General features: G+C 45.1%; 1 protein-coding gene across 2 annotated transcripts in view; it reads left to right on the top strand.

Moving 5' to 3' along the window:
- The first annotated feature begins 4,292 nt into the window (after positions 1-4,292).
- Positions 4,293-13,310, top strand: part of EDEM1 (ER degradation enhancing alpha-mannosidase like protein 1) — a 32,988-nt gene continuing 23,970 nt past the window's right edge. The window contains exons 1-3 of one of the 2 annotated variants that reach the window (XM_055259448.2): positions 4,643-4,978; positions 9,535-9,595; positions 12,453-12,525. In XM_055259448.2, coding sequence (XP_055115423.1) covers positions 4,774-4,978; positions 9,535-9,595; positions 12,453-12,525 — 339 coding nt within the window. In that variant the 5' untranslated portion in view covers positions 4,643-4,773. Of the gene's footprint in view, positions 4,979-9,534; positions 9,596-12,452; positions 12,526-13,310 lie in introns of both variants that reach the window. The other variant, XM_055259447.2, reaches the window with a different exon arrangement.

Genomic DNA, 13,310 nt, shown 5'->3' with positions numbered 1-13,310 from the left:
CCTTTTGGACATGGGAAGTAGAACATTAACCACTTGCTAATTATAGCATCTCCCTTAACCAATTCTTACCTACAACTGTGGCCTGTCCTCAGTGTTGTACAATGTGTATCACACAATGTGCTAGCTTGTTTCTGTGGCTTAAGAGAATTCACCATTTCTATCTACTACCCAATACATGAATTAGATAACTGCTCCATTTGTATATTTTATTCTATAAGAAAAATTCAAATTGCTGTTATTTGTCATACTATTAGCTAATTTATGAAAGTGCTAGCCCTCTCATTCAAAGAAGGGTTAAGGATTTATAGAATTCCTACATTCTCTGGAAGCATCAGTAACCTAAAGGCTAGAGCATGGTATGGGCATGTGCATGATGAATATTTTTGATGTATAGTTCATGTATTTGTTTCAGTGGTTTGGTATTAGAACTGCTAGAAGGGAATCTTTTTTTCCTTTTTGAGATAGTCTCGCTCTGTCATCAGGCTGGAGTTAAGTGGCACAATCTTGACTCGCTGCAACTTCCGCCTCCTGGGTTCAAGCAATCTCCTGCCTCAGCCTCCCAAGTAGCTGGGACTACAGTCACGTGCCACCATGCCAAGCTGATTTTTGTATTTTTAGTAGAGATGGGGTTTCACCATGTTGGCCAGGCTGGTCTTGAACTCTGATCTCAAGTGATCCACCTGCCTTGGCCTCCCAAAGTGCTGGGATTACAGTCTTGAGCCACCGCGCCTGGTGACTTGTGGTAATGTTAAACAAAAATTATGGGGGGTCATTTTTTGTGGACTGAGTTTCTGCACTAGGTCCTAGCAGACCAAAGTAGTTACATATATTAAATGCCACACAGTTAAATGGAAACCTTACAGACCAGTTTTTCCTGGAAACAGAAAATCCCAGTCTGTCTGAATCAGAATAATAAGGAAGTCCCTTCTTTAACCCTTAAAAAAAAGTAACCCGATGTTAACCAATCAGTTATTTTTCATTGTTTTGTTTCCTTGCTCTCATCTTACAAAACCCACTATTCTGCTGTTTCTCATTGGGAGCTTTCATTCTGTTTTGTAGAATGGAGGCTGCCCCATTCATAAGTTATGAATAAACGCCAGTTAGATCTGTAAGTAAATTTGTTGTAATTTTTTCTGACACTAGGAATTGCCAAATGACCCTTCACAGGGGAAGTACTAGTTTTTGTTTTTACCAATCCCTGTCCCCTATGCCTTTTTAAAAAAGAGATGAAGTCTCACTGTTACCCAGGTAATTGCATTGGCTATTTACAGCCATGATCATAGGAAACGCAGCTTCAAACTACTGGGTCAAGGGATCTTCCTGCCTCAGCCTCTTGAGTACCCTGTGTCTTGCTAACAGAGCATGTTGACAAACTTAGATTTCTGCCCATCAAATAAGTTTGAACTGTAATTATATACTTTTTTTTTTTAGGCCTTCAGCTTTGCAAAACCCCTGCTTTTGAAATACTTTTTTTTTTTGAGCCGCAGTCTCGCTCTGTTGCCCAGGATGGAGTGCGGTGGCGCTATCTCAGCTCACTGCAAACTCTGCCTCCTGGATTCAAGTGATTTTCGTGCCTCAGCCTCCTGAGTATCTGGGATTACAGGCGCCCACCACCACGCCCGGGTAATTGTTGTATTTTTAGTAGAGATGGGGTTTCATCATTTTGGCCAGGTTGGTCTCGAACTCCTGACTTTAAGTGATCTGCCTGCCTTGGCCTTCCAAAGTTCTGGGATTACAGGTGTGAGCCACCACGCCCAGCCGGGTGCTAGTTTTAAAAGTTTCAGAGTTGAAAAGTATTAACAATAGGGCTTACTATGTAGCACGGTTGTAAGTACTTTATATGATGTAATCACAACTGTGATAAACATTGTCCTCATCACCCATTTTATGGATGAGGAAACAAGTCCAGAAAAGTAACTTCCCAAGGTCATTCTTAGGGCAGAGCTACGATTTGAACACCTGACTTCTGAATGTGAGTTCTTAGTTGTCATCTCTTTGGCATTCCCCAGAGTAAAGCCATTTTTACACTGAAAAAGTGCGTCCTCTCCTCTTTTATCAGTCCCTGATGCTCTTTTGAGATTACTGGAAAACCTGTCACAAATCAAACTGTTTATCTTAATTTTTAAGACTGGGAGTTTTCTGATTAGGTATGAGTGTTGTCCCAATCTTATCGGTTACATTTACCTTAAGGAGAGTCCTAATCGAAAGGACTAGCACAAAATAACCCATTTTTTTTTTTTTTTTATTTCAATTTCATTCCAGAAGGGAACACTTTCTGAACCTAGACCCTAATGCCTAGGCTATGCCTTGCAGGGCACTAATGTCAAAACTGTTGCTTTTGGGTGGCTTGGAAAGAGCAGAGGGACCTGTCTGCTCAAGGGCCAGCTATTTGAAGTGCAAATTGCCCTAAAGTGTAGTAACTTTCTTCCTAGAGCCAACAGGCTCTGAGAATTGAGCCCCCAACCTGATTTCTTCCATTATGGCTTGTGGAATAAGCCTTACAATGTTTTCTATGAAGATTAAATGAGCACATATGTCAAAGTGTTTTGAAAACCATCAGTTTTACTATGAAAAGCATCTTTCAGGAGTTGGATGGTTTTCTCTGGTTATTAAAAGATTTATTTTTGTAAGAGTTTTTCCCTAACATCAAGACAGGAGCTGTCCTCAATGTGGCCTGCAGTTAACCAGATCAAATTTAAGTTAAAATCTGCAATAAAGTAGCCCCGGAAGGAAACATACAACATGCAACTGAATATTCACATTGAGTTTGCAAGTTCCAGGAAGGCAGAAGTTCAGGATGAAGGGCTGGAGCTGGGCTGCCAGCACAGTCCCTAGGCATCCTTCACAGAGGGGAAAAAGCAGAAGCTGTGTAGTCTAAAGACCCTGGCTCAAGCTGTCTTCGTAATCTTTTTGCTGCTTGGGCTGCTCTCGATGTCTCAATGTTGGGAAAGAACAAGGCTCAGCCAACAGTAAGGAGCTTCCTATGTGCCAGCTACCATGTGCTGTAATCAAGTGTTTTCTTAGTTCCCCTTATACCTCCTCTGTATATCAAAAAGTCGTCTACCCTGAAAATGTGATGAGAGTGCCACATGACAACTTATCTTCTTATGCACTCCCTTGGTCCGCCACTCAGCCAATATCAGATTTGGGGGTCTAGTCAGGTCTTGCTTCCCAAGCTTTTCAGAAACCCTGATGAAACAGGCATAGGGTCTAAACTTAGGGAGGGCAAACCTTACAGCCAACTCCAAATGCAGCAAGCAAAATAAACGCCTAAACCATTGAATCTTTATGTGAAAGCCATAGCCCTTTAGGGCTAACATTTGCAACCTTCTTAATTATTATAGGAAGTAGATACAGAGGGGTAAAGTGATTTAACTGGGAATCTACCCCACACCTCAAAGGTTAGGTCATTAAATGCGGGTGCACAGGAGAGATGGTAGGATGGGAGGGACAGGAGAAGACATGTTTAGATATATCTGGTAAATAATCTGGTGGTGGTGGGAGCCTTCATTCCCACCCCCAACCCGCCCCCGCCTTTTAAAAAAAATCCTATTTCCGAGACAAAAGCAATATAACATAACTCCTGAAACTGCCAGTTTCTAAGAACTGCCCAAGAGTACTTACACGCACATTCCCGAGACCGTTGGAGTTGTTCGATAGGTCTAGGGAGATCTGGGGATATGTGTTTTACAAGCACCATGAGCGATTCTTAAAATTTGTATGTTTAAATCAAAAGAGCAGAATTCATGATACTGTTTTGTGCACTCCTTGAACTAAAAGATAGTATCCCACCCCCTCCATAAACAGACACCTAAGTTATGAAACTTCTGCGCTCGACATGCAAAAATAGCTCCTTTTATACAGAAACGATCCTTTCCTTCTTTTCCTTATGTATCTTTTAACTGTCATCACTCCTAACCTAGACCTGGAGTGGCTTTTTCCGGTCCTAGCTCTGCCAGACACACGCTCTGCCCAGAGACCCGATCTACCCAAGGCCAGGCGGTCCAGTCTGTATCCAGCGTCCGGCGGGCGCTGCCGTGCAGCTCTCCCATTGGCTGGAAGTTCCTTCGCCTGGGCCGGCGCGGCTCCTGCTCGCCGCGCCGGCCAGTCGGGCTACGGACCGCCCAGGGGGGGCGGGGCTTGGGAGTCGGGGCGGGGCCCGGGTGAGGGGCGGGGCCTCGGGGCGTCGCGGCCGCCCTGGCTGCCTACGGCGTGGGAGGGAGTCCTGGGCCGCGCCCCGCGAGGCAGGGCCCAGGCCGGGCCAATCCCGGGCCACCTGGCGGGCGAACGAGGGCCCTGGCCGGCCCGCCGGAGAGCCTGGGGGTTGGGGACAATGGGCTAGTTCCTGGTGCGTCACGGGGGAGTTCCTTAAAGAGGAAGTGAGCCGGGCTACGGGGCGAGCGCGGGGTGCGGTGGTCGGCGGGGAGGCCCCCGCACTTTAAAATAATGCCCGCGGCGCCCGCGCGACCATGCAATGGCGAGCGCTCGTCCTGGGGCTGGTGCTCCTCCGGCTTGGCCTCCATGGAGTATTGTGGCTCGTCTTCGGGCTGGGGCCCAGCATGGGCTTCTACCAGCGCTTTCCGCTCAGCTTCGGCTTCCAGCGTCTGAGGAGCCCCGACGGCCCCGCGTCGCCCGCCTCGGGGCCCGTGGGCCGGGCTGGCGGGCTATCCGGGCCGTCGTGGCTGCAGCCGCCGGTGACCGGGGCGGCGCACAGCCCGCGCAAGGCTCCGCGGCGTCCTGGGCCGGGGGTGTGCGGCCCAGCCCACTGGGGCTATGTGCTGGGCGGCCGGGGCCGCGGCCGGGACGAGTACGAGAAGCGCTACAGCGGCGCCTTCCCTCCGCAGCTGCGTGCCCAGATGCGCGACCTGGCACGGGGCATGTTCGTCTTTGGCTACGACAACTACATGGCGCACGCCTTCCCCCAGGACGAGCTCAACCCCATCCACTGCCGCGGCCGTGGGCCCGACCGCGGTGACCCGTGAGTAGCCCCCGCCGCCCGGGGCCGCGTGCCCATGCGCCTCCTTCCGCCCTCTGCGCCGGGGTGCAGCCGTCTGTCCTCCGGGGCACCCGAGGGCGCCAGGGCCGTTAGGGTCCTGGGCAGCTCCCCCGCGCCGTGTCCCCCCTGAGTCCCTGTGAAGACCCCCGAGCTTGAGGGTGCGGGGTGGGCCGGTGGCCTTCCTCTCCTGATTCTCCCGGAGTCTCCAAACTTCAGAACTGCTGTCCAGCTCAGTGTCTTACACATGAGAAAACTGAGGTTCAGGACCAGAAGGGACAGTGGCAGTGCCAAGGGCTGGCTTGGAGGGCTTTCCACTTCCATCCGAGCCCTTCCTCCGGATGGGCATAAACTCTAAATGAAATCTCCATGCTCCCCGTGTAAACGCAGCCTCAGAACAAGCCTTTACCCCGCACCCCCACCTCCATCAGATTGCCACACCCACGTCTTTTCTATGTAAAAAGGCAAGAGTTGACTTCTCCAAAGCCGTCCATTGAGTTTGAGGCAGAACGGGTTACAGCCTCTCCTTCACAGGGGCTGCTTCTTAGGCTGAAGATAGGTGGTGGGTAGGGAAGCTATGTGGCCCAATTTTGGGGTCCATATACTTGAGGTGAAATTCATTGGATGCCGAATTGACTGTCAACGTCATTGCCCTGTACAATCTGTCCTATACATCTCCCGCCTCTGGTGGCGTGGTTGTCAGGGAAGGTCAGCCAGTCCTCCCTGTCCACCAGCCTTGTTTGCAAAGGCTGAGCTCCAAGGGTCACCACTGTTGACATCAAAGTCCAAGAGGGCAGTACACCCAGCTAAGGACCTCTTACCTGCAGGGAAGGAATGTGCATTGCCATAGACCCTGTTAGTCCAAATGGGTGACTCCCCTCCCCTGGATGGGAGTGGAGGAGTTGGTTTGCTCAGTGTCTTGGCACCGTCTGGGGCAAGCATTTTCCTTCACCTGGAGGAAAGCAGTGGAGTCCAGTCCTTAGGTTCTGATAAGGAAGCCTATAGAGTAAACGGACTTGAGTTTTCAAAATGGTGTGGTTATCTACACATTTATGTTTTTTTTTTTTTTTTTTTGAGACGGAGTCTTGCTCTGTCTCCCAGGCGGGAGTGCAATGGCGCGATCTCGGCTCACTGCAAGCTCTGCCTCCCGGGTTCATGCCATTCTCCTGCCTCAGCCTCCCGAGTAGCTGGGACTACAGGCGCCTGCCAACACGTCCGGCTAATTTTTTGTATTTTTAGTAGAGATGGGGTTTCACTGTGTTAGCCAGGATGGTCTCGATCTCCTGACCTCGTGATCCGCCCGCCTCGGCCTCCCAAAGTGCTGGGATTACAGGCTTGAGCCACCGCGCCCGGCCCACATTTATGTTTTAAATTGCAGTTTGAGAGCATGATTTCTACCTAAGCAAGGGGACATCCCAGGCTAAATTCAAAGGACTGAGCTTTTTCAAAATTCTAGGAAACTGAGTTTTTCTTGCTTAACCATAGCATTTATACGTATGTGTATTTTCTATCCCAGTTTTTTTGAGAAAAAATACTACATTTTGAAAAAAAAGGATTTGGCCTTTCCAGATTTTTTTGTTTTTTTGAGACGGAGTCTTGCTCTGTTGCCCAGGCTGGAGTGCAGTGGAGCGATCTCCGCTCACTGCAACCTCTGCCTCCCGGGTTAAAGTGATTCTCCTACCTCAGCCTCCCAAGTAGCTGGGACTACAGGCTCGTGCCACCACGCCCGGCTAATTTTTTGTATTTTTAGTAGAGATGGGGTTTCACCATATTAGCCAGGATGGTCTCATCTTCTGACCTCGTGATCCACCCGACTGGGCCTCCCAAAGTGCGGGCATTACAGGCGTGAGCCACCCCTCCCGGCCATGGCCTTTCCAGATTTTAAGAAATGAATGAATTATTTGGATCACTTAACTAGAGGGGACTTTATACCTATAAATGTATTTTCTATCTCAGTTTTTTTTTGGCGGGGGGAATAAACCATTAAATTGTGGTCTTTTTTTGTTGTCAGCCTACATCATGCTTTGGTGTTTTCTCTTTTTAAATCAACATCATTAAAGTTTGAAAAAAATCATAAAATCTCACCAGTGATTTTAAATTTATCTTTGCCACTAGTTCCTGCTCATATGTCTATGCATGTTTTACATAGTTGCAATCATAGTATGTGTACATATTTTGGATCTTAATTTGTGCTTTTCCACTAGTGCTCTTGGTAGTACAAGAAGGGAGAGAGCACTTTCAATAAATGCCTTTATTCTTGCTTACAGACTGTTTCTCAGATTACCTTTTATCAGGTGGACTGAAGTTGAAAACAGTTTAACGGGGAATTGTGATAACACTTTCATTTGAGAATATGATGGTTTGGAGAGTGAGTTGATGATATTTTAATGTTTTTCTTTTTTTTTTTTGAGACGGAGTCTCGCTCTGTCGCCCAGGCTGGAGTTCAGTGGCGCAATCTCGGCTCACTGCAAGCTCCACCTCCCGGGTTCACGCCATTCTCCTGCCTCAGCCTCTCCGAGTAGCTGGGACTACAGGCGCCCGCCACCACGCCCGGCTAACTTTTTATATTTTTAGTAGAGACGGGGTTTCACCGTGGTCTCGATCTCCAGACCTCGTGATTCGCCCGCCTTGGCCTCCCAAAGTGCTGGGATTACAAGCGTGAGCCACCGCGCCCGGCCCCATGATATTTTAATGTTTTTCTTAATGAACCTTAAAAGTGCTTCTGGAGAACCTTAAGAATCCCTTCTCCCAGCAAAGTAAGGTGGTGGTTGATTTAACTTGCTGGTCTTCGTGGTATGGTATGCCGTTGGCCTTTATTTCAGGATGAAGGCTGCTGATGAGTGTTTTGGTTTGGTTGTGCATTGGTTTGGTTATGCATAAGTTAAGGTCAGGTTGCTTTGAGTCAGATATGTTATTGGAAAGAGGGTGTTAGAAGCATTGAGGAGGTGGGGATGGCATTAGGGAAGGGTTGTGCCCTGAGCTGGGTAGGCCTGTTGGTTGGTAAACCTTTGTTGTCTTTGAGGAGGCCAAAGAAGCCTTGCATAGACGCCTCACACTTGCCACTTACAAAGACTGGAAAAGTTAATTTTTTGTACTCTCCTTCAATTTAACTCCTCCCAGTCTTTGCTATTTTTTTTAAAATATTTTTTTAAAAATTTATTTTTAATTTTTGTGGGTACATAGTGGGTGTATATATTTATAGGGTACATGAGATATTTTGGCACAGGCATGCAATTTGTAATAATCACATCATGGAAAATTGGGTATCCAACCCCTCAAGCATTTTTCTTTTGTGTTACAAACAATCCAATTATACTCTTTTAGTTATTTTAAAATGTACAATTAAATTATCATTGACTGTAGTCCTCCTGTTATGCTGTCGAATACTAGGCCTTGAGGAAAGTTTAGAACCAGAGTATTGTCATGCTGGCTTTGAAACAGGAGGGTACTTCACATCCCCAAACTAAATAATCTGTAATAAAAATCTTTCGTATTTTTTGTTTGTTTAATTGACAGGGTCTTGTTCTGTCACCCAGACTGGAGTGTAGTGGCATAATCATAGCTCACTGCAGCCTTGAACTCCTGGGCTCAAGCAGTTCTCCTGCTTCAGCTTCCTGAATAGCTGGGACTAGAGGTGTGCCCCACCATGCTTGGCTAATTTTTTTAAACAAATTTTTCTGTAGAAGTGGGGTCTCACTTTGTTGCCCAGGATGGTCTCAAACCCCTGGCCTCAAGCAGTCTTCCCGCCTTGGCCTCCCAAAGTGCTGAGATTATAGGTGTGAGCCACCAAGCCCAGCCAAAAATCTTTCAGATTTTAAAAAGCTGAATGTATTCTAATGATTCATTTAACAAGAGTGAATTTGCCATTAGAGTATTATATAAAAAGTACACATAGAAAATATCGGTGCAAAACACTCTTACCGTTTCTCTGTAGTCATATGTGCTCCAAACTTATCTTGCCTCAAGTACATGTGACTTGTTCTTGGGGAGATGTCAGGTAAGGAGTTAACATGAAGTGAATAAAACCTGAACACTCTAAAAAGAGCAGATCTTTCTGTCTACAGATAACTGCAAAGTCAGTTCTTCTCACATCCTCAATTTGGGTTGGAGGATCCAAATTTAAAGTTTCTTTGAGTAAATGTGGATATTATATTTTTGTAATCCTGTGAAAGGTTAACTATAGTTCTGGCTTTTGGGCATGTGACTATTCTCAGTTTCTTCTCAGCTGTATTACTATTAAAATAACAAAGCAAATCTCAAATTAAGCCAAACAAATATCGGCCCCTCAAATGCTTAGGTACTCCTAGCTCAAGATGGCCTCCTCTGCATTCCTCTTTCTTTGGAAAGTCCTGCCCTCTTTCAGAGTCAGGCTCGTCTTGTTTCCGTGACGCCATCTAACTGTTTGAAGATGATTTTCCTTTATTTGCTCAGTTCTCCTTTTGATTCCTTTCCTTTGAGCTGCGATTCCACATTTTAACCGTATTTGAGAATGGAGTACTGTTGTGTATTCATCTGCATTTCCCTTTGTCTTGTCTCTCCAGATTACCAATCCCTTGAACGCAGGGACTTTCTTATGTTATCTCTGTGCCTACACCACACCAGGTAGATTTCTGAACAGCTGTTACAGGTTAAGTATATGTGGGAATTTTTAAAAACACATGTTTGATTTTGTTAGCTACATAATCAAAAATTTTCTATCAAAGGCCATGGTTTTCTCCATCTTTTCTGTTTTGAGGTGAACCTTAAAAATTTACAGTGGGGTGAATGCCATGAACATTTGTACCTGGTGAAGTAAGTGGAGCATTTAGTCATGCGGTTCAGCCAGCTGGTTACAGGGAAAGGTATTGAGTTCTTGGCTTGATGTACTTAACGGTATCAGGTTAGGCTGGACATGGGCAAGAATATCTACAAAGAACAAATCCAGAGTCTTACCTGCATAGTGGGCTGGCATAAATGGAGTCATAATAATTTCGTGCTATTAGGCCAGGAGAGTTTTATGGTGTTTATTTTTTTTCCTTCATCCTCACTCCCACTTCCCTCTTATTTTGGCACATTTTGAAAGAGGATGTAACAATTATTTGGTAAGAAAGAATTAAAAGTGTTCTAATGAATACCCCAGATCTTGGAGAGATTTGTCTGACTAGAGTGGAGAGAAGGAACCCCACAGTTACTGCAAGTAATTTTTTTTCTTTTTTTTACTGTGGCAGCTCATTAATTTTTAGTGACTGGGCATTGTAAAAGGAACATTTTAAAACTGGGTCTATTTTAGTTATAGATTAGAAGGCAAAGCACAATAAAACATGGAAAGGAGTTCAGTGCTCACAGTGAGTACCTTCCTTCCATGGGCCTGTGCAGGTGGAGAGAGTGACACATGCCGCAGATCTGGGTGTGACTCAGGAGAGGGGAGTTACATGTGGTTCTCCTGGTTACCATCTAGCTTCGATGCTCCATGATGAGGGAGCTATTTTCTTATGAGGTGGGCTGTTAAAGCCCATTCTGTTTCTAAGCAGCAGAGCAACATAGTGAAATATTTACACACAGCAGAACATTCTTGAGTTGGCAGAATTGGGAGTAAGGATCTCCCTGTCTCCTTTGAGACCCTCCTGCAACCCTTGCGCTTTTTGTATCCTTTTTGGCTGTCACTTGCGCTTGAGAGGCATATTTGAATCCATAGCTCTCGCTTTGAGGGGACCTTTTGCTATCGTGTAAGTTTATTTCCAGAAAATCAACAAATAGAAGAAACAGGTACAATTTTCCAGCCAAGCAGTTTTCTGACTTCCCAGCTTATAGGAAATGAGATAGCCCTAGTTCCTAGACTATAGCCCCCATGTATATCTTGTTTCAAAAAAAGTATTTAAAAAAATTCTTTTTTTTGAGACGGAGTTTCGCTCTTGTCACCCAGGCTGGAGTGCAATGGCATGATCTCGGCTCACCGCAACCTTCCGCCTCCTGAGTTCAAGTAATTGTCCTGCCTCAGCCTCCCTAGTAGCTGGGATTACAGGTGCCTGCCACCATGCCCACCTAATTTTTGTATTTTTAGTAGAGACAGGGTCTTGCCATGTTGGCCAGGCTGGTCTTGAATTCCTGACCTTGGATGATCCACCCACCTCCACCTCCCAAAGTGCTGGGATTACAGGTGTGAGCCACCGTGCCCAGCCTAAAATTTTACTATAAATTCTTTGCTTTAGATTAGGTGGCATAACAGCATAAAACAAGGCAACTGGAGGGTTCAAATAAAATCAGACATTGGAGCTGTTATGCCTCTTTCACGTAAGCCCCATTTCCCCCAGTTGAGGCACAGGCCTTTCAGAGAGCACAGCAGGCCATCACAACACGAGAGGTTCTGTGCACCAGAAGCTTCTCTCACTGGAAAGTGAGATAAGGACCCATTCGGGTGATCCAAGGAGCAGATAAAGTGCTTTGGGATATGATGGAAGACTGCAAATATCAATAAATCTTGCTGGAAATAAAACTGGAGCTTTTTTGCTTTGGTTGCTAATAAAATCTTTAAACGGTTGTCTTATGTCTTCTCTTACTATCATTTTTTCCAAGCTTCTGCCCTTATTTTCTGGATTTTTGGGAATGGGACAAATAAATAAATGAAATTCCCAGAATTTCTCAAACTGTCCTTTATTTTACTAGTTCTTCATCCCTATTCTCCCAGATGTATTAGTGTTTTTGTTGTTGACTTTTTTTTTTTACAAAGAAATACCACAGTGCCTGAGGAACTTCACCCTCGTCATCCTGAAGTTGGTTTCTTAAGGTTGTTTCAGAATGGAAAATTGGTGTAGATTATGAGGGTGAGAGGTGTGTGGCAGAAACGTTTATATACCTCCAGTTAAGAAGGGAGAAAGGCCTTAATTCCTGCCTTGGTTCGTGTTAAATGATATCTCAGAATTAATGGAAATAATGGAGACCCTTTGGATGAGTTATTAATGAAGAAATGGTGTAAAGAAGTTAATTTATACCCCCAACCATAGGGCAGATGGTAATATTGACACTGTCAATTATTTACTTCTTTTTGTGTGTAATATAGGCTGTGGTGTCTAATTTCTGTATTAAAGTATTACAGGTGGGTCATATGACAAGGGCTCTCCTTTAGTTCCTAATGATTGTGAAATCAGAGCTTTTTAAAGTTGGACAGGGCCAAAGAGATTGTCTATGGTGATAAACCTGAATCTCAGAGAGGAGATGACTCACCGCCTCCTGACTTCCTATGAGCATTCTTTCCGTTCTGGTACAAGTGTGTCTCCACAGTTCTGTGACTCGATTCTACTTATGGACACCATAGAAAGTGTTGCTTTGGGGGTAGAAAGACCTTTGTCATATTAATTCACCCATAATTAGTTCCTGAATAAATAAGAGTTGCTGGCAATTATAGTTTCTGATGGGTGTTTAGTTTTATTGTCTTCTCTTTTGAAATAAAATCTTTTTGTTTAATTTTAATTTTCTTTTTCAGTTCAAATCTGAACATCAATGATGTACTAGGGAACTACTCATTGACTCTTGTTGATGCATTGGATACACTTGCAGTAAGTGTTCACCTTTTTTAAAAAAAATTAATTAAGGTGTTTTGGACTTGATTATCCCTAGTTCCCTCCAGCAGTGGGAATTCCAGGGAGCCTGATAAGTCAAAATGTATCGTTAGCTTTGATAACTGTTATTTATTTTAATGACCTTAATGGGGAGAACAAGAAAAGTGTTGAAGGTTAAATGAGGGGAAATGTGATTCCATTAGAAAAAGGAGAAGAAATATATGATTGATTTTAGGGAACCTATTTTTTTTTAACCAGTTTCTATCTTATTCCCTAAAAGAACCCATAGAGAAGCTCATTAATATTGATAATTACAGTAGTTGGTATTCCAGGAGTAAAAGAGAGATCTCAGGGTTGGCAGGTACCCTGAAATATCATCTAGCCACTGGCTCCCCCAAGAGCAAGTTGGAGCCCTAGCGCCAGTCCTTATGTGGGGCTCCCTAGAAACTCTTCTCTTTGATTTGCTACTTCCTGTTTTGTGGACACTCCATGTCTGAGCTGCGAACTTGGGTGCTGGCATTACCGCCTCGTCCTGTGGTTTTGCTCATTGACTCTGGAGAACTAGAGACCTTTCAGCAGATATGCAGAAGCACCTTGAAGGCAGTATGGCACTCGGTACATGGTGCCGTGTCTGTGTGCTTCATCTGCTTCACCTTTTGCCATTAAAGCAGTTTCCAGGGGACTGTATTCCAGCATAGTGTTGTTTTAAAATCTTAGTAAAGGTGATTTTACAACCTCTTTGCTTTCCTTCATTGTCCAGCAAGTCTTTACCATGCGAAATT

The sequence above is a fragment of the Symphalangus syndactylus genome, chromosome 21 (assembly GCF_028878055.3).
Source record: "Symphalangus syndactylus isolate Jambi chromosome 21, NHGRI_mSymSyn1-v2.1_pri, whole genome shotgun sequence".
In the NCBI taxonomy this organism is placed as follows: domain Eukaryota; kingdom Metazoa; phylum Chordata; class Mammalia; order Primates; family Hylobatidae; genus Symphalangus; species Symphalangus syndactylus.
This window is presented reverse-complemented; position numbering and strand designations above follow the sequence as displayed.